At 51.2% G+C, this 22,766-nt stretch overlaps 2 protein-coding genes across 2 annotated transcripts; one reads left to right on the top strand and one right to left on the bottom strand.

The window, feature by feature from the left end:
* Positions 1-360: 360 nt before the first annotated feature.
* VSIG2 (V-set and immunoglobulin domain containing 2) lies at positions 361-5,258 on the top strand. The gene is made up of 7 exons (XM_060105327.1): positions 361-769; positions 1,148-1,311; positions 1,898-2,105; positions 2,912-3,070; positions 4,034-4,153; positions 4,265-4,409; positions 5,126-5,258. Exons 1-7 carry the CDS (start codon positions 361-363, stop codon positions 5,256-5,258), a joined length of 1,338 nt encoding a protein of 445 aa, XP_059961310.1.
* A 340-nt stretch (positions 5,259-5,598) lies between these two features.
* On the bottom strand, positions 5,599-12,762 carry NRGN (neurogranin). Its single transcript, XM_060104811.1, has 4 exons — positions 12,629-12,762; positions 7,017-7,243; positions 6,773-6,790; positions 5,599-6,366 (listed from the first exon to the last, which is right to left on the bottom strand). Exons 1-2 carry the CDS (start codon positions 12,641-12,643, stop codon positions 7,022-7,024), a joined length of 237 nt encoding a protein of 78 aa, XP_059960794.1. The 5' UTR covers positions 12,644-12,762; the 3' UTR covers positions 5,599-6,366; positions 6,773-6,790; positions 7,017-7,021.
* Positions 12,763-22,766: the final 10,004 nt, after the last annotated feature.

The raw sequence follows: 22,766 nt of genomic DNA, 5'->3' as shown, positions 1-22,766 counted from the left end.
GTGACCCCCGTCGTACTGGGGAGGAGCCAGGCACAGGATGTGGTGGCGCTGTGTCCACCCGTCCTGCCACACCTTTTCCTACCAAGGGTAGGGGCTCCTCCAGACCTCAGTTTCTCTGCCCGTGAAATGGGGTGGCTCTGGGAGGGGGGAGGGCTTGTAGTTTCCATGGAGACTCCTGCCTCAGCAAGTGGGGATAAAGGTGCCAAAGAAGGGATCTCAGAGGAGTAACTGGAAGAGGGGCTGAGGGGCTCAGAAGGAACAAGACTCTGAAGGGGGTTGTAGGGCCTTGGCCTGGGGCTCGAGCTCACAGTGTGAGACCCCAAAGTGGTGGCGTCATTCGCCAGCTCCCAGGTTATCAGAATGCCTCCCTCTTCCTCCTGGGTCACTCTTTCCCTACAGAGCACCAGTTCTGATCCCTCTCCTGCCCTGAGGTGCCCACCCCAGGCCCAGCCCTTTCCCCAGGGCCTGACTGCTTCAGGAATTGGGGGGAAGGGGACAAAAGAAGGGAGTAGGGCTCGAATGATTCCTGTACTGGGGCCTGGAGGAGGGAGGAGCACTTCCTTACCTGACGGCCAGGCCTCTCCCCTTGTTTGCTCTGAGATAGCCAGTCCCGCTGGGGCCGGGCACCAGGAGGCTGCCCTGTGGGCACTTGCTACCTTCTCCCAGAGCCAGACACCCAGACGGACCAAGAGCCGGCAGGACGCGGCCATGGCCTGGCTCCAGGGGCCCTTCCTCTGCGGGGCCCTGCTGGGCTGGGTCTGCTTGAGTGGTGAGGAGGGGGCCAGCGGACGGCGCTGGTCGGGGGGCGGGGGCAGAGGCCGGGGAGAAGACATCGAAGGCTGCTGGGAGGGTGGAGGACAGTGGAGGCCGCTGGGCCAGCAGACAAGCTGGGCCTCTCGGGAGGGTGTAACCACCACCCAACTTCTGTTTTCCTTTCCCCGACAAGCACACCCTCAGACCGGGCCCAGTCTTGGCCCTTTCAGGTCCTTTCATCCAAAGAGCTGGTGGTGTGTGGGCTCCTCCCTCCGGGAAACCTCAGGTTTCAGGAAGGGAGGGATGGAGCGGAGGGAGTTGAGCCCCAGGGGAAGAAGGGCACCCCGGCCGCGTCATCTGAGCGCTTCTCCCGCCGGCCTCTCGGCCACTCCAGCCCCCGGGCTGGCCGTGGAGGTGAAGGTGCCCACCGAGCCCCTGAGCGCGCCGGTGGGCAAGACCGCCGAGCTGACGTGCAGCTACAGCACATCGGTGGGAGACAACTTCGCCCTGGAGTGGAGCTTCGTGCAGCCTGGGAGGCCCGTCTCCTCGTCCCAACCCGTGAGCTAAGGGCACCCGCGCGGAATGGGGGGCCCTCCTGCCTTTGGCGGGCTTGGCCAGGAGAGGCAGGAACAGGGGATCCACCCAGCGATGAGGGCGAGGGGGTCGGAGAGGGTGCATTTGTGGATCACTATGCTTGGATGAAAAAGATCTTTCTAGATCTTCCTGGGAACGCAGTCTCCGTGAGGCTATTTCACACATACAGCCCTGTGTATCCAGCCGCCTCCCCCAGAGTTCCTCCATGCAACCCCCGAACGTTAGTGCCGCTCCAGTGTCAGTTCATAAACCCACCAAGGCTAAGCTGTTGTGATTAAAAACAGGATAAAAATGCTGCCCCCTCCGGGAATATTTGCTTCCCCTCCCCCCAGATTGAGAGCATGCTTAGCGGAAAGCAATGACTCTAGTTCATTCAGCACCTGGGAAGGGACGGTATTTGGCGACAGATAGACCTTCCTGGTTCTGGCTACAGAGTATCAGCTTCCCTGGCTGCCATAAGGGAGGGGCTTCTAACACCCGCGTTGAAGAAGGACTACAGAGTTGACGCCACGTGGCAAAAAGCACATATGTGTCTTCTGCTTCTCCCCAGATCCTGTACTTCACCAATGGCCAGCTGTATCCAACTGGTTCTAAGGCAGAGAGGGCCAGCCTGCTTCAGAACCCCCCCACAGGAGGAGTGGCCACCCTGAAACTGACCGATGTCCGCCCCTTGGACACTGGAACCTACCTCTGCCATGTTAACAACCCGCCAGATTTCTACACCAATGGGTTGGGGTTAATCAACCTTACTGTGCTGGGTGAGGCAGGCTGGGGACCCACCAGCCACCCACATAACCTGAAAGATTGCACTGGCCCTGCTAAATCCTCCCCTATCCTGATTTCCAGCCCAAGGGCACAACGGCACTGGGGACCCCCGAAGGAAAATGCCCCCTTCCCAACGTCCTCCAATCCTACCCCGGCTCCACCCTCCACAAAGAATGCCTCCTCCCTCAGTCGCTAGTGAGGGTTGAGAGAAAGCCCTTCCCACAGATAGGGATCTGAGTCATGCCCCCGACAGCTCCACCTTTGGGGGAACCTCCCATTTGTAGCTAGGTTTCTGTCCCTCTCTAGGTCAGTAGCAGAGAGGGGGAGGGCCCATTAAAGGAGAAAGGGCCCATATCACTAAGCACTGACTGTGTTTCAGAGCACCCATCTCACCCCAAACTAGAGCCTGCTTGGAGATGAGCAAACAGAAGAAACTATTAAAGGGGCTGGAGATGCTTAGATGGGAAAGAGAAGACTTAGGAGGTGGTATATGACAGCTGCATTCAAATATCTGAAGGGCTGTCCCAGGGAGGAGAGATTTTTTTCATCTCTCTTTGTGGGCCCAGAGGGCAGGTATTGGGACCAACTGGGATATTATACTAACACAGATTTTGGTTCAACATGAAGAAGAATTTTCTAACAATCAGAATTTCCAGTAGTGGAAATCATTTCCCTGGGATGCAGTGGTATGTGAATAGAGGTGGACCGCTACGTGGTAGGAGGTATCGAAGCAGGAAACCTAGCACTTCATAGGGGTGGGGTTAGAAGATGGCTAAGGTACTTCCTGTGATTTTTGCAGTGCCCCCCAGTAGCCCCTCGTGCAGTCAGAGTGGTCAAACCTCCGTGGGGGGCTCTGCTGCATTGAGATGCAGCTCTTCCGAGGGAGCCCCCAGGCCAGTGTACAACTGGATCCGCCTTGGATCTTCTCCTACACCACCTCCCAACAGCATGGTGCAAGGTAAGAGCTCACGCCATCAAGGAAGAAGGGACTCAGAACCTGGGCAAATCTGACCTCTAAACTCCACACGCCCACAGTACGAGTTCCAAACTTGTAGGTATGAGACACACTGCTATACCTTTCCCCTGCTTCTTCCTTGGCTCCCGTTGTTGTTCCCTCCTGTCTTCCTGTACAGTCTGTGGCTGCATGGTCCCTGGAGCATTACTCAGGCTAAACGTACTTCTGATATCCTGGAAGAGAGTGGAAGGCAGGGGCATTCTATGATTCCCACTTGCCTATTTTGGGGGTCGGGATTCCTTTTAGATTTCTTGAGGGTCATGAATCATTTCCAAACTTCCTAGAGAGGAAGCCGAGGCAGAGTAGCATGGACTGGCTTGAATCATTTAGCCAGTTTCTTCAAGGAACCATGTGACTGTCTAAGAGCCTTGGCTTCTCAGCCTCCTCATGCTGGCTCCAGTGCCCTGGTTCTCCTCCCAGCCCCAGCAAGCCCCTTTATCAATCCGGAGAGACCCCCAGATCACCTCCCAATGTGTGCTCTTCCTTCTAAAGGGAAGGTAAGCAGCTTAGAAGAGCATCTGGGTCAGCTTAGAGCCACCCAGAGGGCACAGTTTCCAGCAATCAAGCCCTTTTCCCCCAACCAAGAACCTGACATCAGCCAGTAGACACCCCACCCCGATTCCACTGTGGTTTCTGAGCCCTTCAGGTGTGTACTGTCTCCCCCTTCCCTGAAAAGGCAGCTGTGTAGTGTGGGAAGAGCACAGAAGTTGCAGTGGTTTTGACACTTCCTCTCTAGGTCACCTTGGACAATTACTTTCCTTCTCTGAGCCAGTTTCCCCACTAATAGAATGAGGTTAGTCCCTTCCTGACAGGATTACTGTAAGGATGAAATGAAATATGCTTTTGTCACAGTATAGCTCACTGTGAGTTGAATGAGTGATAGAACACTTCCTCTTCACCCTCTAGATGAGGTGTCCGGCCGGCTCATTCTCACCAATCTCTCCCTGGCTTCCTCGGGCACCTACCGCTGTGTGGCCACCAACCAGATGGGCAGCGCATCCTGTGAGCTGACCCTCTCTGTGACTGGTAGGGGATGCTGGGCAAAGGCTGGGCTGGCAGACCTGGGTTGGGGGTCTGCATGAAGCTATCTGAGGCACCAAGGAAGGTCTGCAGCTCTGAGGATCCTGTGTCTCCTAGAGCCTTCCAAAGGCCGAGTGGCCGGGGCTGTGATCGGGGTGCTGCTGGGCGTGCTCTTCCTGTCAGTTGCTGTGTTCTGCCTGATAAGGTTCCAGAAAGACAGGAGGAAGAAACCCAAGGAGACATACGGGGGTAGTGACCTACGGTGAGCAGGAGGGCTGAGGGCTGGTGCAGAGTGGGAAGAAAGGGCTTGGGTTAAGAGTTGGTGACTTCAGCCCTCAAACTCTGACACCTTTAAGGGGGGTTTCAGGGCACGGGGTGTTGCTCAGCCCTGGGCTTTTGTGGTAGGAGTGACAGTACAGCCCGTGTAGTTGAGCGTGTGAGCAAAGTGTGCAGGGTGGAGGGCTTGGTTCATGAGCTGCCCTCACCTCCTCACATTTAGAATAATTTTTACTTTTCACTATTTAAGGCCTTCTATATACATCAACAGGATGTGGAGGCCAGGAGTTGTTTGTCCTGAGCACTCAGCTGAGTTTAGTTCTTGTGTGGGGGGCAGTAAGGAAAGGAGAGGCAAAAGCCGCCTGTCATCAACTTTAGCTGTCAGTCATGGGGTCCAGAATAGGGATCAGAGCAATATTTCTCCAAGTGTGGTCCTCAGATTACTCGAACAGAAGTCACCAGGAGCTTGTTAAACATTCAGATTCAAGCCACTTCCTATTCCTCCTGAAGCAGAATCTGTGTGTGTGTGGGGGGGGGGGTGTATGTGTGTGTGTTGGGGTGATGGGGCCTGAAATCTTCATTTCAACCAAAGTTCCACCATGATTCCTACGCAGAGTGAAAATTAGAAGTCCCTGGGTTACAGGATGATGGTGCTCTGAGGGATGCTTCCAGCCTTCATTAAGAATTGCCTATGTTTATCAGGGAGGATGCCACCGCACCTGGGATTTCTGAGCAAACTTCTGTGAGGGCTGATTCTAACAATAGGCTCCTGGAGAGGCCCCCGTCTGCCAGCACTGTGATGACCACCAAGTCTAAGCTCCCTATGCTTGTCTGATTTCTCTCCCGATCCCTGAGGGGGAATATCAAGAATTAAAGCCTTTGGGTACCATATTGTCTCCTTCTTTCTGCCGGTATAGCAAATTGCTCTTGGCGGCCCAGAGAGTGTTACCGGTAAGGGAAGGAGCGGGCTTGAAGTCCCAGAGGGGATGCTGTAGGCGGGAAGTCTGGTTGGTTCCGAAGGTACGTTCTAACCTGGGTTCCTCTCCTCCCTTCCCCCTCTCCACCTCCACTTTCTGGTTGGGTCAAAGGAGATTGTTCAAATTTCGAACGGTGGCCTTGTGCACCCAAACTCCCTCCCCCCGGCACCCTCTGAACACTTGGACATTCCTCTTTATTGTTCACATTCCAACCCAGCACGGTCACATGCACACACGGAGATAAAAACCCTCCCGGCCACAGCCCCAGGAGCCCGTGGAGGCGGGGCCAGCAGGAGCAGGGGCGGGACCGCGGAAGACTCCTCCTACCGAGCCTCCCCCACACTCGGCCTTTGCAGAAACAAGCAGAGAGCTGGAGAGGCGGCTCTCGGGGTGCGCTGGGGAGAGGGGAGGGCAGATTACAGGCAGGTGTGGGGTTGGGGTGTGAAATGGGGACTTCCGATCACAGCTAGGGGTATCCGACACCATAAAAACCCTCCTCCCCTATCCAAAGTTCTGGGACTAAGCTGGGAAGTGAACAGCGCAGAGAGGCACGGCTCCCCCTTTAGCTGCGCAGAGATCGAAAGGACTTTTTTTGGGAGTGTTTTTGGGCAACGCTTAGGGCGCCCTCCGCAGAGCGCGAAGGGAAGCGCACCGAGGCTGCGGAGGCAGAGCAGCATGCTGGGTGCGGGGAGAGGTGGGCGAGAAGCTAAAGAAGGAAGATTTGGGAGCGCGGAGATTGGGGTTAGGGTCGAAGGAAGGGCGAACGGGGACCATACGAGACTGGAGAACTAACTAAAAGGGCATGGCCTTAGTGAGTCCTCGACGGAGTCTGCCTGGTGAGGGAGTCTCTGAGGACGCAGAGAGGGCTCCTGAAGCTGGCAGGTTGGTGGGAAGGAGAGGATCACAAACACGGCAGGGAAGTCTCGTCACTGCGACGGGGACGTGGCATCCAGCTCTCTTCGGGAACTGAGGGGAGAGAAGGTCTGAGCACCTGCCCTCTCCCAGTACTTCCTCTTCCCTCTCCTTCCTGAACCAGGAACCAGGGCGGGGAGCACCAGGGAGCCCCGGTCACCCGGAACTGCCCACCCGGAGTCACTGAGCTGAAATGAGCCCGCGGCCGGTACGTGTGAGACGCTGGGTGTTTATGGCCCCCGGCCGGGCTGGTCAAACGCGGGTGACTGGGTATCTGTGTCGGTCCAGGTGCGTCCCCGTCGCAGTCTCAGGCGTCTCCAAGTGTCAGAAAGCCTGCAGGCGCAGGTGCATTTTCCCTGGCTGGGAGGAGGTGAGGGCGGGCGGAGGGAAGGGCTGGGGATTTGGTCCTTTCCTCCCACCCAGGGGTCCCACCCCGCTGCTTCGGAGGCGTATTCATTACCTTCGAAAATGCTCAGTTCTTCGGTCCGGGGCGGGACAGCAGGCCGGGTGGAGAGAGAGAAACAGGTGAGCGCTCCAACCCGCGGCATCCTCAGCCTCCTCCCACCCGCCGCACGTCTCAGATTTCTAGGTCTCCATCCTTGACTCCTTCCACACCCCTCTCCACCCGCCATCCACCCTGTCTTCCTTGCTCTTTCGGAGGAGGGGGCCCGGGGTCGGGAAGGAGAGCCTGCGGCCCGCCTCACCTGGCCTAGTCTCCGCTGGGGCCGCCGCCCGCGCCTCCCCGGGCGCCCCCAGCTCCGCCAGGACCCCCGGGGCCCGGGCCCTTCCGGCCGCGCTCTCCGCTCTTTATCTTCTTCCGCGCCATGTGGCCCCGGAAACTCGCCTGGATTTTGGCAGCGGCCGCGTTGGCACCCGGATCGTCCAGCGGGATGTCTAGAATGTCGTCGTCCGGCTTGGAGCAGGCGCTCTCCTGGGGGGCGGGGGGGGCGTCCTTGTGGGGTGACCGGGCCGAGGCCCCCCGAGGGTGGGGTGGGAGGAGAGTGTTGGGGGATTGAGGGGATTGAGACGAGGGCGACGCGGAAGTGGGAAGTGCAGAGAAGGGCTAAGACAGGGCGTGTGTGTGTGTGTGTGTGTGTGTGTGTGTCTGTCTGTCTGTCTGTCTCCTGGGCAGCGGCAGGTAAAAAGGAAGGTTCAGGGTCAGGTGGGCACAGTTGTGTTCCCAGCTCAGGAAAGAGACGTGCGCGGTAGATGGGATAGAGGAGAGCCGGGTGGCCCTGAGTGAGCGAAGGCCCCTTGCCAGCAGCCGAGTTAGGGGAGCTGCCCAGCTGACCGGAGGGTGGGTTTGGAGGAGCACAGTAAGCCACAGCAGGGACTCCTGGATGTGGCTGCCTTTCCCCCTGTCCTCAGAGGGTGCCTCCAGCTCAGAAGGGTCCCTTCTGAGTCCAGGATTCCCTGGGAGAGGGTTCAGAAGAATCAGCAGGCCAGTCCCTCCGCTGAGTAAAATCACACCAGAGCTCAAAGCTGGAGTTAGGGTGAAGATGGGGCTTACCCCTCAGCGACGCAGCCTCCCTCCACCCAGGGCTAGAGGCCAGAGACCGTTTTCCCATTGCCTCTCCATTTTGCACTGCTCCTCAGGATGTACTCAAACACAGAAGAGAGGAGATGGTCTGGAAGAAGCTACAGAGAAAAGGCTTCACTCCAAAAAAGGACAAAAGGAAAATAGCAGGAGCAGGAAGCCCTTTCCATGATGTGCTCAAGAGAAAGAAAAGAATTATGACAACAGCTACCATGTAAGCACTGCCCTTGTTCCTGGCTCAGCATCACGGAGTTTTACAGATGTTATTTTATTTAGTCTTGGCAACAACTCTATGACGAACCTTTTATTGTTATCCCAGTCTACCCCTGATAAAACTGATTAGAGTGTTGAAACCATACCTGAGGTCATACAGGTAGTTATCAGTGGACCAAAGAGTCAATCCTTTGTATGTCAGAGTCCAGAGTATATTTTTAACCCCTACTCTGCAGGTAAGCAAAGGCAGTCAAGAAAAGGAACCAAGCTCTACCACTTGCTAACTGAGTGGTCTTGGGCAATTTTTCTAATCTTTTCCTAACTCAGTTCCTTCATCTGAAATCAGATAATAATATCTACCTCTGGGTTGTGGGGAAGGATAAACAATGTGATATGCAGAAAGCTTCTGGCATGATCTAGTTGGTCGATTAATGGTAGCTATTATGATTTCTTTAAATGATAGTGAGTTGATGTGAAAGAGCTGTTTTTGTAGGCTAAAGTGGTCATTTAAAAACAATTTCATAGGGATCAACCTAAAAATAATAAGACCCACCCACAGGCTCCAGGTTTCTGTTTCTCCAGCAGCCTGCCTTAGCTGAGAATAGAAAGGGTTAGGGAATTGATGGGACTGATTTCAGAGTCGAGGCTCTGGAACGGAGAGGGCCTCAGCGCCCCCGCCCCCAGCCTGCTTCTTGCTTAGTCGCAGTGATGACGTGGGGTAGGAAGCAGAAGGGTACTGTGGAGTTAGAAGGGCATTTCTTCTTTGAACTGACCCTCTGGCTTCTAGGAATTTGCTTCTTTTTTGCCTGAGGACTTCCACTACTTTCCCTGTGCTTTGCTTCTCTGCAGAGGTCTCACGCAGTAGTAGTAATTCAGTTCTATTCCTTTCCCCTCGCTCCATCACCCGTCCGGTTCACAGAATTGGGATGGGTGTGCGTGGGGCCTCAGTGATCACTGCCCCAGCCTGGTCCTGTCCTAGGAGGCACAGATTTACATCCCAGATGCCCTAAGCCCAGGTTTACAAATGGCTTCCTCTCATTATGGTTCCCAAGGCTGTCTTCATTTCCTGGGCTTCAGAGTTCTTCAGTGTGTGCTCAAGATGTCCGCAATTGATTTAACTTCGGTTAAAAGGAGTTATCAAGGGCCGGTGTGGTTGTGGAGGGGTCTGACACACTCTTTTTGTCTTTCCTGGGTCTAGTGCTCACCCCCCCCAACATCTTATTCCCCACTTAGAAACAAACCTTTTCGGATCCTTGTTTCTCAGAGCTCAAGCCTTTCTTGGGATGTCTCAGAGAATAGGGACGCTTCTTCTCAAAAGAGGACAATGATCAAGAAAACATTCCTGAGCCCCTCTCCTGGGCCAGCAGCTGTAGAGGTTGAGCGGAGGAAGGGGTACCTTCCCCCAAACATGCTAAGGCCCACCTGCGGTCACCACCCACCCCAGCTGGATCCAGGATGGAACAACAGGCAGAGCCACTCTCAGCATGCTGCTCCTCCCCGGAATCAGCCCCCTCTCCCTCCAGGTGAATTCTCAGGGCGGAGCTGGAGGGACAGAAATGGAGGGACAGCAAAAGGAATCCAGGAAGGGTCATGGTTCCTGGGTCAGTGCCTTCCAAAGCCAAGATCTGATGGTGTGTGCCTGAGAGCTCTGCATGAACTGGGGGGTTTGTAGGAGGGGGAGGGGGAGGGGGACAGAGGTGGGCAAAACACGAGCCATGGCTTCTGGTCCCAAATGGTCCCATCACTTCACCTCTGAGGGTCTCAATATCTTCAGCCACAACTAGAACTTGGCCTAGATGAATAAAGTCTCCTTCAGCTCCCCAATCCTAAAAGCTTTAAGAATGATCCCTGCCTACTGCTTGTTATATGCTGGGCCCTGTGTTAAGCGCTTTGCACACATTACCTCATTTAATTCCCATTTTACAGGTAAAGACACATCCTCAGAGACATTTTGTAACCTACCCAAGGTCACAGAGCTGACAAATAGTGATGGGATTCAGAAACCTGTGCTGTTAACCACTACCTCAGGGCAGGTAATTATTTCTATGAGTTCAGCTGGACCAAGTCAACTAGACTAAGCAAAAAATGGGTCCAAAAACATGTTTCTTTGCCTTTTTATGTTAAGTGAATTCACGAAGGTCAGATATAAAGTCACACTATGTAAATTGGCAACTGGTACCTCTGAATCAACAGCTCTTGCCCTTAAAAAAAAAAAGCAGATCTGTTTTCTTCTTCTCATTTCAGTTTGAGCCTCCTTACAAAGGAGAAAGAAGAAAATAAAGCAGGACTAGATGTTGCCCGAACACCAGGTTGGATGGCCAGCAAGGAGAGCCCCAGAACGGAAGGTGAAGAGGGACCGGCCCCCACCCCGCGATGTGCTCTGCTTTCTATGCATGTCCCAGCACTGAGCCCGGCCCTGAGCCCGGCCCTGAGCCCGACCCTCCACAGGATGGGGTTGGGTAGGAAGATGCTCAGTGCCAGCACTGCTCCTACGCTCTGCCCCGTTACCTCTTCTTGGCCGCCACGCCACCCCTCCCCCCCTCGCCCCACAGCCTGACAACCGTGCTGTCTCTTGCTCAGTTCTTTAGCCCTGCAGACCCAGGACAGGGCCTGAGAGGGGAAGGCTCCTGTGTAGAGAATGTGCTGGAGGAGGTGACCCAGGGTGCCGGGCCACTGGGATAATTGTGCATTTGCCTCTTCTGTACTGTTTGGGTGGGCAGCTTCTCCCTTTTTTAGGGGACACTTATTCCAACCATGTCTGCCAATCCCTCAGTATGGCCTTGTGGGCACCCAGGAGCATGGTCCAGGGCAGACCAGAGCCTACAGGCAGGGACACGACATCCTACTCTAATTAGTCCTGCAGGTACCAGGGGAGACAATTTACATTCCTTCCCTGGCTTCTTGGAGTCTTTGCTCTCTCACCTCCTTCCACTGACCAGTCTTCCTACCTTCCCTTCCCCATCATTCTTACCATCTTGGCACTATTTCCCCTCCCTTACATGTGTATCCAGAACCCACCATCCATTTATTTTCTCTGTTTTGTAAAATACTGCTGGGGGTGAGGAGCCCAGGAGCCTCCATTAAGAGCCCATTCCTCCTTTCACAACCAAAAACTGCTTCCTGGGGAATAACAAACAGAGGAGAAAGCCTGGAAGAAAATATGTTATTAGAGCTTTCTCCGGGGGGTGGGACTGTAGATGATTGATATGTTTCTTTTTTATACTTTTCTTTAGTTTTTAAATTTTTCTGTTATGACCATGTTACCTTTATAATGAGGAAATATAGTAAATGTTTATAGGAGAGGTTAAATTACAGCTATTGGAGTCAGACAAGGCTAGTGTCCCACCTCCACACTTAGAAGCAGTGCCTCCTTGGGCAAATCATTGAATCTTTCCAAACCTCAGTTTGCACATCCGTAAAATGGGACAAATATCTACTTCACAGGGTTGTTGTGATGATTAAACATAAAATGTTAGGTACACGGTAAGCATTCACAAATTGACAACTATTATTTGTATCAATAAGAGTTAAACATCATAACAACAGCCACAACCACCTGTCCCTAAGTTCTTTCTGCCTCTTGGTACCCAGACATAGGGAAGTCTCACCTCTTCTAAATTGGTCTATTCTTTCCTTCCAAACCTCACTTTTTTTCCTTTTCTAAGCAGGCAAAGTCATAACCTCTTGTATTATTAGCTGGGTTGACCAAACGTCTGAGAATACAAGACTTTGGAGTAGGGCTTTCTCCATATGTAGGGGCTAAAAATAAATAAATAAAAATATCAAATAAATGAACAAATAAATTGTATACATGCATGATCACTGCACTCCACGACTGTGCCAGCAGCCTGGTCCTGTACCAGGCGCTTTCATACCAGAGTACTTTAACAGCAGCCCGCTTTGGCATTAGGTCTCCGTGTGGGCGCTGACAAATTGCAGACACTTCCTTCCCTCGCCAGCAGGGCTCTCTCGCGGTCACTTCACCCAGCCCCCTCCAGGGCTAGAAGGCGTTGGAGGTCTGGCCAGTCCCTCCCCAGAACCACATGGACTAGGCTCTTCGCAACCCATCATCGCTACTGAGCTAACCAATAATAACTGACTATCTCACCCGGCGCTGTACAGGGCGCGAGGGTCACGAGAGTCAACCTGTCAGCCCACCGACGGCGGCGGCAGTGGGATGGGGAATGGGGTGGGGGACGAAAGCCAGGGGAAAGGAGTCGCGGTAGCTTCGCTAGGCGACGGTTTCCAGCGTCTCTCTGGGGGAAGTTCCTCTTCTCGTCTAACCTGCAGCTTCCCTGTTGCAGAGCCTTGCCGAGCTCCCAGACCAACCTAGACTGCCTGGCGGATGCGCGCCCAGACGCCCCCACGAGTTGGGGGACAGTCTTCCTAGGGCTTTCAAGTCAGCCGGCGCCTTCCACCACCCACCACCCACGTCTCAGCAGGCACCCTTATTGCTACTAGGTCTTCTGCACCCACTTCCATCCCTCACTCGCCCTCCAGGGGCTTCTCGGGTGCCCCTTCCCCCAGGCCAAGCTGAGTGCCCGTCCCCCAGACCCTCTAACTTACGGTGCAGCAGTCCATGCTGGTGTTGGGGGCCCTTGGCTGGGATGGAGGCTGGCGCAGGGTGTCGGTGCGGTGCCGGGTGGGGACTCTGGGGCAGTGGGGAGGCAGCCGACCGGGGCCAAACCAGCCGCTCAGCTCTCGGGTCCTCTCTCCCGCGCTCGGCCCTGCGGGAGAAAGTAACCTGAGCCCTGCGGTCGAGAAGCCAATCAGGAGCAGCCTTCGGCAGGGTGGGCGGAGAGATTGGAGGGGGACCACGCCCCCTCTCGGCTCCCTCCGGCTCGCTCCCCCTCCTGCCCCAACCCCTCTGCCTACACACTTCCATCCATTCCTCCTACACACCCCATCCTCCCAAACTCACCGCCCCTGCTGCCGAGGCGGCAGACTGCCAGGCAGATGTATGCTGGCGCAGGCAGAAGGAGGACCCCGACATCCCGGGCATAAATACACTCGCATCTGTGCACAGCACCCCTCCCACCCACATAGAGAAAAGCATGCACCCCTCACCCACCTCCCCACACTTCCACAACCTAGCTAGAGTCCCAAATATGGCTCCCTCTACCTTCCCTCCCCCTCAGTCCTCAAAGAAATGCCCCCTAAGACGTGCGGTTTAAAGGTATCGTCATCACTCTGCTGTGGAATGGAGAAGGTGGGCACACATAAACACAAAAGCTCACGCCTGAGCCCCACATGCCCATATAGGATACTCCCCAGGCTCACTAAAACGTGCACTTCAACATGCAGACACTACAGACACAGCCTGCAAAAAGAACTACACAGACCTTGTACACACACTGAGCAGATACATGCAGACTCCCGGTTATGTGCACACACACGCACACACATCCACAGGCAATCACACTACCTGAAATGTCTGCATTACATATCTATCTATCCATCCATCTATCTAAATGCCCTGCACTAAACAGACTAAATCATACATGCACTACCCCCATTGTATGTATTTATATATGGATATGGACACTCTTCCTTCCCACTCACTGAACCACACTCTCCCTAACCTCTTAATCTACTGTTTCTGAATATGACAAAAACTGACCACTCTCACCCTTGCCCCTGGGAGGAAAAAACTACTCTCAACCCAGTATAGGGAAATATCAGAAGTCATCAGTTCTTTAGGTCCATGATGGAGGAAGGATGTGGGCTTTGTGAGAGGCCTGGGAAGGGGTGATAGGGGAGGAGCCTCGTGGAGGAGCAGCCTGCCACTTTCGTGGTCGCCAGCCCCCCCAAACCAGTCAGGGTACGAGAGCTGGTAGTGTGGCATGTTAGTGAAGAGAGTGGGCCACCTCTGAGGAAACTAGAAAGTCTTTCTCAGCTGAGGTCCCAGAGGAGGGAAGGAAGAAAGGAAGGCTGCCCTTCAAGCCTGTTGACTGAAGCAGAGGGAGGAGGGGGAAAATGCCCTGTGGCTCTGGTGGGGACAGGGGATCCTGCAACAGCACTGCTATGAACCAACAGCCCCTGGCCAGTCTTAGCATGGCTCTCACACACTTCCTTCTTACCTGAATATTTGGGCCACGGGCTTTGCTTGCCAAAGGGAAGATGAGCGGGAGGGAAATTCCAGTGGCCACTCTGGCTGGGGACAGGGTTAGCCAGCTTGGGGCCCCAAGCTGAGCTGGATGCTGGCTGGGATTCCAGAGCTTGGGGTGTAGGGGTGTCTCTCCCAGCATGTTTGGGACCCACCCACCCTTGTAGCTGAAAATCTGTTCCCCAATCTGTCTCTGGCACATCCTCCCTCCCCCCACCTCCACCAAATGACAGGATGTCCTGGGAACTCGAGCCCTTGCCTAAATGATGCGCACATCTAGGGCCTTGGTTTGTGCCAGTTCCTTGGTTTGTGCCAGTTCCCGTTGGATTTCAACTCCAGATTCCAGAGGAGAGAGGGAAGGAGGACACTGGGGGCAGACTGGATATCAGGCTTGGACTCCGTGCTTTTCTCTTCCCAAATTAGAGCTGAGGAATTCAGGATTTAGTGAGTTTGCAGTAAAGTCTCCCAAGTTGCTAGGCAACATCCCTCTGCAGGCTGCGCTGCCTCTAGGCCCTCCTTCCTGCTGGTCAGAGCTGAAGAGGGGCTATCTTTAAAATGTGCCCCCCCCGTCAAACCCCCTCACCGGCAGCACAGCCCTTTCATCTTCCTAAAAGACACCTTTGTGTGGGGTGAGGGTGTCTCTGAACACCAGTGGGCCCAAGGGAGAACAGGTACGCGCGCTTATCAGTTCCATCGGCAAAACAACCATTTCAGCGACAGCCCACTTGAGGCGCCTACGCAGAACTGGCCGCAGTGCTTGTCCTGGGGGATGGGCAGGCCCCGAGGTGAGGAAAAGGTAGACAGACAGGAAGGCAGAGACTGGAATAGGAAGACAGACACCCACAGACTCAAATATCCAGAGGCAGGAGCAGCAACACAGATGGCCCCATTTAATGACACCTACACGCAGACACACACAATGTCCACACAGCCACAGAGACACATACTGTGGGCACCTTGCCACACACTCACATCCAAGCACAGAAGTGGACCCCTTCACCAGCACACATCAAGGGCACGCACTTCCCCTAGTAAGGGGTTCCTCATCTGGACTAAGTGGCCAGAGTTTGTCAGCAAGTCCGGCTGGGTGGAACTCTGAGCCTCTGATTCTCGAACCAGTGAGAAGGAAAGGGGACAGGAGCGGTTTGGAATGCTGGGTCTGGCTGGCTTAAGGAGCAGGCTGTCTCACCCTGCGTCTCGCCTGGGGCCAAGGTCAGCCTTTAGAGTGTTGCCTAGTAACCTGCTGGGCTTGGGCCCTACAGTTATCCTCCTTGACTCTTGAAATCTGGAGATTTCAAAAACTCTCCTCTATCTTTGCCCACCCCCCCCACCCCCCAGCTATTGAAGGAGAAAGACTGCAGGCCTGGACAGGAGAGGAACTCTGGAAGGGTCCAGTTAGAGAGGGAGCTGGGACCTGTGGGTACAGGGTCTGGACCCAGCATGGAGCATGGAGGAGGAGGGCACAGAATAGAAGGCAAGGCTGGCAGAGGAGGAGATGGTTCAAAAAAAGAGAGGATAAAAGATGGATTAGTGGGAAGCTTCTGGGGTCTGATACAGATCCTTCTTGGGACAGATGGAGGGGGATTTGGAGAGAGTTGGTCCTTGTGAGCAGAGAGAAAAGCCAAGCCACATGACAAGCTATTTGCCAGTACTTGCGGCTTCCCCTCCTGGGAGTGGGCACTTTCTGAACATAACATCCCGGCTCAAGCCCACAGAGGGACTCCATGATAAGACGAGGGTGGGAAGTAGGAGGCTGTGCCTTTAGTGGAGCTGATCTGGGGTCTTCTTAGGTCAGGATTTTACTCATTTGAGCGGAGGGGGTGAGGGTGGCAGGAAATTCAGTTTTCTCGGCAAATATTCCAGCTTTTGCTGTAGTAGTATTTTTAGCAACTTGGCTGGCAGAGGGGGAGCCCGGGTACAGCTTTAAAGGGGCCTCTGCTAGACGGGAGGCCTCCTCCCACCCTCGCCCCACAGGTCATAAAGGAGAGGGGGAGAAAGCACGCGGCTCAAGGGGTGCATTCCAATTTAAAAGCCAGGCTTGCTGGGCATTGGACGACCATTAAGTCATCTTCACCGATAGTCGATAGTCGTTATCTGTCATCATCGACATCGTTCTCATTAGCAGCTTTATCAAGAAGAGTAAATATTCCTCGGACTTCTGCTGTGTGCAAGGTACTGTCAGGGACACGATATAGAAGGCTTAACAGGACACACTTGGTGAGACGAGGGAAGGAACCAAGACTTCTGAGTGAGTGCTGGGTGCTGTGTGTCGTACTAGCCACGTTATATATGTGATTTCATTTAATTCTTACAACAACTCTGCAAGTTAGGCACTGTCTTTCCTGTTTTACAGGTGAGGAAGTGAAGGATTTTAGGGGCTGAAGAATTTACCCAAGGTTACACCGTCATGAAATGGAAGAGTCCAGATTAAAACTCAGAAGAGCATAATAACATTATCCTAAATCCGAAGAGTGATTTACAAGGTGCTTCCACATCCATGATTTAATTTGTTGCTTTTGAGAACTGTGTGAGGAGGTGTTAGTATTTTTAACCGCTTTTTCTGAGGAGGAAGTGAGGCCTAGAGAGGTGATTTAAGTCTTGTGTCTTGTTGGAATTAGACCTCTAGTGAAGTGCGGTACTAGGGCTAAAACGCAGGAGTTCTAGCTTTGAATTCTGTGTGTGTTCACCTCTTTGGCTCCCAGCATGTGCACTGGGCTCGAAGAAATGGGTTACAGTGGTTAGCAAATCCCTCACAGTCTCTTGTCTCTTGTCTCTTACAGTCTTACAGAAAAAAGTATATATGTATGTACGTGTGTATATATCTATGTGCACATATATCTTATGTATATATAGATATGGATGTATATAAATATATACATATCTACATGTACATGTATGGGATATATTTATATTTCCTGAAGTAATACATGATAGATGCCAAATGAATGATGTGGACAGTAAGTATTATGTGAATTGAGATGGGAGAGAAATAATTGAGAATTTGGATGGTCCAGGAAAGCTTCCTGGATGAGGAGAGTTTGGAGGAAGAATAGGACTCAAAGAAGTAAAGGGGCCTGGGAATAGGCAGGGGGACATTTCAGGCAGGGGCAAAAGTTGTGAGCCATGCACTGCATTTAGTGTCACTGTTAGCTTATGCTGTCCCAGTGCAGAAAGGTCCTGAGGACAGCAAACCCCGTCTCCTGCCTCTCACGCAGGGTTTTTTGTCTAAAGCTCAGTGCCCTGACTAGATACACCGGAGCAGTTCTGGCCCTCTAGGTCACACCAGCTGTGTGCTCGTGCCTGCTTGGCAGCCCCACTGCTCCTCGGAACTCTAACATACATTTGCCTCTTGCTTCTGCCCATGTGCCAGGTGCCTGCTTCCTCCACCTCCGTGCCATCTCCTCTGGGTCTCAGTGTAGTTCAAAGTCCTGGATGTGGTTTGCTCCTTGTTCCCATAGCACCCCAAACATTTACCTGATCTCTACCCCTCCACTTCCCTTTCCTCAGTTTGCTTCCCCACACTTCCTTATGAATAAAAGCTAGTGGTGGGGACTTCCCTGGTGGTGCAGTGGTTCAGAATCCGCCTGCCAATGCAGGGGACATGGATTCGAGCCCTGATCCGGGAAGATCTCACATTCTGCAGAGCAATGAAGCCCGTGCACCACACTACTGAGGCTGCACTTGGAGAGCTCTTGAGCCACAACTACTGAGCCCACGTGCCACAACTACTGAAGCCCGCGCACCTAGAGCTTGTGCTCTGCAACAAGAGAAGGCACCGCTATAAGAAGCCCATGCACTGCAACGGAGAGTAGCCGCAATTAGAGATAGCCCGTGTGCAGCAACGAAGACCCAATGCAGCCAAAATAAAATAAATAATTTTTTAAAAAGCTATTGATGGCCAGGCAACGTGTGTACCTGCTGGGCCTCACATCCCACCTGCAGACATTGGACCAACACAATCATTTTTTTAATATAAATTTATTCATTTATTTTTGGCTGCATTGGGTCTTCATTGCTGCGCGCAGGCTTTCTCTTCTCTAGTTGCGGCGAGCGGGAGCTACTCTTCCCTGCGGTGTGTGGTCTTACTGCGGTGGCTTTTCTTGCTGTGGAGCACCGGCTCTAGGCGCACAGGCTTCAGTAGTTGTGGCTCTCAGGCTCTAGAGCGCAGGCTCAGTAGTTGTGGTGCTCGGGCTTCATTGCTCCGCGGCATGTGAGATCTTCCTGGACCAGGGCTCGAACCCATGTCCCCTGCATTGGCAGGCAGATTGTTAACCACTGTGCCACCAGGGAAGTCCCGCAATCATTTTTATAACAAGGATACAACCATTTTGCTAATATTTTAAACTCTCACACAAACCTGAGAACCACTTCAATTTTGGTCCAGAAAAATGCCTATTTTAATTGTTTTTTTTAAATAAAAAGGCTTACATGAGGTATGATTTTTCCTTATTCCTTAGTTTGTTTAAAGACCTTTTCTCCTTTTGTGGTTCAGCTGGACAGTCAAATAAAGGAAATTTGTGGTTCTTCCAGTAATGTGTGTCATGTGAAGTGCAGGCCATTCTCCCCTGCCATTGTCTACCTTAGGGAAGAAGGGAGAAACTATTATATAGGAGATAGAGACTCTCAGAATCATCCAGGATGAGCACCTCTTGGAGTGTGTGTATATGTCCAGTAACCCAGGCTTACGCTTCTCCACGCTGACACTCTCTAGTCTGAGAGCTTGGATGGAGTGTTGGTTTTGATCTGGGTCCATGTGCCATGGCGGTCATTCATTTGGCATCTAGCGACTATTGCCTTGTATTTATACTTTAAAAAAAACTTTTGTTTTACTGTAGAAAAATTTAAACACATGCAAAAGCAAATAGAGTAGTATATAAGGAACTCCACTGTATCCATCTGTACAGTAATTCTCAGCTCATCACCAAACTTATTTTATCTATACTCCTTATGATTCCCCCATTATCATTTTATTCATAAATATTCAAGTATTTGATTTCCGTTGGTATGGAAATGTCTCTTACCTAGACTTCAAAAGGAAGGAAACATTGACAGAATTGTCCTCGCAGACTGTCATCCAATATGGCCAAGACACAGGTGAACAGATGTTAGAACTCAGCCGTTGTAGGGCCTGGGTAGCAGGCTATCTGCAAGAGAAAGCTTCCTCAAGGGTACCACCCAACATGAAAGTCATGTCACGCACCCCTCAAATTGGATCATGACACAGGAATTTGGACATTCAGTCCTATGTAAAATGTAAAAATGAGAGAAGTTCTACTCAGATTAACCCTGGCTCTAACCTTGGGAAGTGATGTTTGTTTGGTTTGACTTTTTTTTTTTTCCTTTTTGGTCATACTGAAGCACTGGAAAGTAAAGGGTTATTATCTATAAGCTTTTGTTATTCTGCAGCTTGGGTGGAGTGTTTGCGTTTAACGGGGTAAGAACTGATAGTTATTTGGGTTGATATACTTTTGTTATTTTTGCTTTGCCTGCCGTGGGATCGTGTGTTGGAGTGGGGTGAGGGTGGGGAGTGCTGGAACATGAGCTGTTTTTGGATTGTGTTGTTAGTGGAAACGTTCCTGCTGCTTAGACAGAAAGCATGTTAGGTAAAACCACTCTGTCCCTTTGACCCTGAAGCCTTAAGGTATTTAGTCTTTCCACCGGTGTTCAGTGTTCACACATACCTGGGAGACGGAGTCTCTGTACAGTAGGCACAATCCTATAGCAAATGTTCCTCAGAAGTGAGAGAGTATAAAGCTTGGTTCTTCTTTTTTTTTAAATTTATTTTATTGAAGTACAGTTGATTTACAATGTTGTTAGTTTCTGGTGTACAGTAAAGTGATTCAGATATATATATACACACACACATATATATGTATACACACATTCATTTTCATATTCTTTTCCATTATGATTTATTACAGGATATACTGTGCTATACAGTAGGACCTTGCTGTTTATCTATCCTCTATATACTAGTTTGCATCTGCTAATCCCAAACTCCCAACCCATCCCTCCCCCCCCCGCCCTCCCCCCTGGCAACCACAAGTCTCTTCTATATGTTTGTGAGTCTGCTTCTGTTTTATAGATAAGTCCATTTGTGTCAATTTTAAATTCCACATATAAGTGATATCATATGGTATTTGTCTTTCTCTTTCTGACTTATTTCACTTAGTATGATAATCTCTAGGTCCATCCATGTTGCTGCAAATGGCATTATTTCATTCTTTTTTATGGCTGAGTAGTATTCCATTGTATATATGTACTGTATCTTCTTTATGTCATCTGTCAGTGGACATTTAGGTTGTTTCCATGTCTTGGCTATTGTGAATAGTGCTACTATGAACATAGGGGTGCATGTATTTTTTTGAATTATAATTTTGTCCAGATATATTCCCAGGAGTTGGATTGCTGGATCATATGGTAGCTCTATTTTCAGTTTTTTGAGGAAACTCCATACTGTTTTCCATAATGGCTGCACCAATTTACATTCCCACCAACAGTGTACAAAGGTTCCCTTTTCTCCACACCCTCTCCAGCATTTATTGTTGTGGACATTTTAATGATGGCCATTCTGACTGGTGTGAGGTGATACCTCATTGCAGTTTTGATTTGCATTCCTCTAATAATTTAAAGCTTGGCTCTTAAAGAAGAGAGAGCACTTTCTGTTCTACTGGGAACAGGATGGTGGAGCTGAGCTATGTTATAATTTGCTAAACATATGTCAGATCGTAACAACGGGAAAGTTCCATGTTTGGGATACTGTGTGAGGATGTGTGGATCTTAATAAAAGCATCATGGCAGACACTGTTGGTTACCTAGCCAACAGCCATGCGTTCCCCCTACTTGCTTCCTAACAGAACTGCAGTTTTGTTGGAGCCTGTCATGGGTCCGGGCCTGAGAATGCATCATAATCAGTCTAAGCCTGTTTCCACTTTCTCAGCTTTTATGACAGCTAGGGCTGATCACATGGCCCAGATATGACCAATAAGATAGAAGCAGATTTCTGCTGAGAAATCTTCTGGAAAGCTCTTGCTTTCCAGATAGGAGGAGGCAAAGGCAGCTGGCACCACCAGTCCCTCTGCTTTCTGCCTTGAATACAGACCTGAAGTACAGAGCTGCATCAGCTGTCTTTTGACCAGAAGGCAACAATTCAAATGCTAAAATCATGAAGAAACAACCTCCTATATATTTAAGCTAGTATCATTCAGGCTTTCTGTGAGATTTACACGAAGGAATCCCTAATAGGCCATAATAATACAAGAGATGTTTGAGTGCCTCAGATCAATGTACCCAGCATTGTGACAGGACGGGGGCAGCATGTGCAAGTTATTTCCAGGGATTCTTTGATGACAGACCCTGAAATTTCTAAGTTTGAACAGCTAGCGTTTCAGACATGAGTTTATGCGACCTCGTGCAGCTTGGCCTCTTAATTGGTTGTCCTAGATTGGCTCTGCTTAGTTGAGGAACCATTGTAGGATTCTGGGTGACCATGTATAATTCCTGTAGTCACACTCAAAGCCTTGGTGCTCGGGTCTCTCTCAGCATTCCTTTCTTCTTCTTTTTTAAAATAAATTTATTTATTTATTTTTAATTTTTGGCTGCATGGGGTCTTCGTTGCTGCGTGCAGGCTTTCTCTAGTTGCGGCGAGCGGGACCTACTCTTCGTTGCGATGCACAGGCTTCTCATTGCGGTGGCTTCTCTTGTTGCGGAGCACGGGCTCTAGGTGCGTGGGCTTCAGTAATTGTGGCACACGGGCTCAGTAGTTGTGGTGCACGGGCTTAGTTGTTCCACAGCATGTGGGATCTTCCCGGACCAGGGATTGAACATGAGTCCCCTGCATTGCCAGGAAGATTAACCACTGCGCCACCAGGGAAGTCCCTCTCTCAGCATTTCTATCACATCAACCCCTCACCCTTGTCCCATGTCTCGTGTGTGGGCTTGCTATACTTAGACTTACTGGCAAGTAAGGAAAATTCCTTTAAGACACAGAAGAGAGCCCAGAGATAGATGAGGACTGGGTGGATTTGGGCATTTTTTTCTCTAGTCAGATGGCTGATCTTTATTGTTTTTAAAAAAGTGATAGGTGGGAGACCCATAATTCCTTATAATTAGCAGTGACAGGCTGGTCTTTATCCACCCAACAGGCTTGGTAGAGAGAAGTCATTAACATACAAACTTTTTCAAATTGGGATCAACCATATCAGATCACCCAGTGAAGAAACTTCCCACCTCTTTCACTAAAAATAAAACCCTCCAAGGTTAACACTGGAAGGAGACAGATTCAAGCAGAGCAGATATTCATCCCGAATCTCTTGTTTGTAGAGCCTTTAAGAGCTCCTTCAGGGCACGTCCCCTCTCCCCCACCACTCCTGAGGACAGTACATCCACATGCAGTTGCCAGTCTAGTTGGGCTGATATTTTTTTTGTTTTGAATTGTATTTTATTTTATTTATATTTTTATACAGCAGGTTCTTACTAGTTATCTATTTTATACATATTAGTGTATATATGTCAATCTGTGCTGATATTCTAAAGGGTTAATCAGATGTCCTTAGAACAAATATTCCTTACCAGTTCTTTGGGTAAAGTACACTTGTC

Source organism: Mesoplodon densirostris, chromosome 7, assembly GCF_025265405.1.
Source record: "Mesoplodon densirostris isolate mMesDen1 chromosome 7, mMesDen1 primary haplotype, whole genome shotgun sequence".
Classification (NCBI taxonomy): domain Eukaryota; kingdom Metazoa; phylum Chordata; class Mammalia; order Artiodactyla; family Ziphiidae; genus Mesoplodon; species Mesoplodon densirostris.
This window is presented reverse-complemented; position numbering and strand designations above follow the sequence as displayed.

Bases quoted from the DNA above. Each gene is read 5' to 3' on its own strand.
- VSIG2 (XM_060105327.1), top strand. From the start codon at position 361: ATGCCTCCCTCTTCCTCCTGGGTCACTCTTTCCCTACAGAGCACCAGT. The intron at 3,071-4,033 runs GTAAGAGCTCAC...TTCACCCTCTAG, and splicing joins TCCCAACAGCATGGTGCAAG to ATGAGGTGTCCGGCCGGCTC. The intron at 4,410-5,125 runs GTGAGCAGGAGG...TATGTTTATCAG, and splicing joins TACGGGGGTAGTGACCTACG to GGAGGATGCCACCGCACCTG.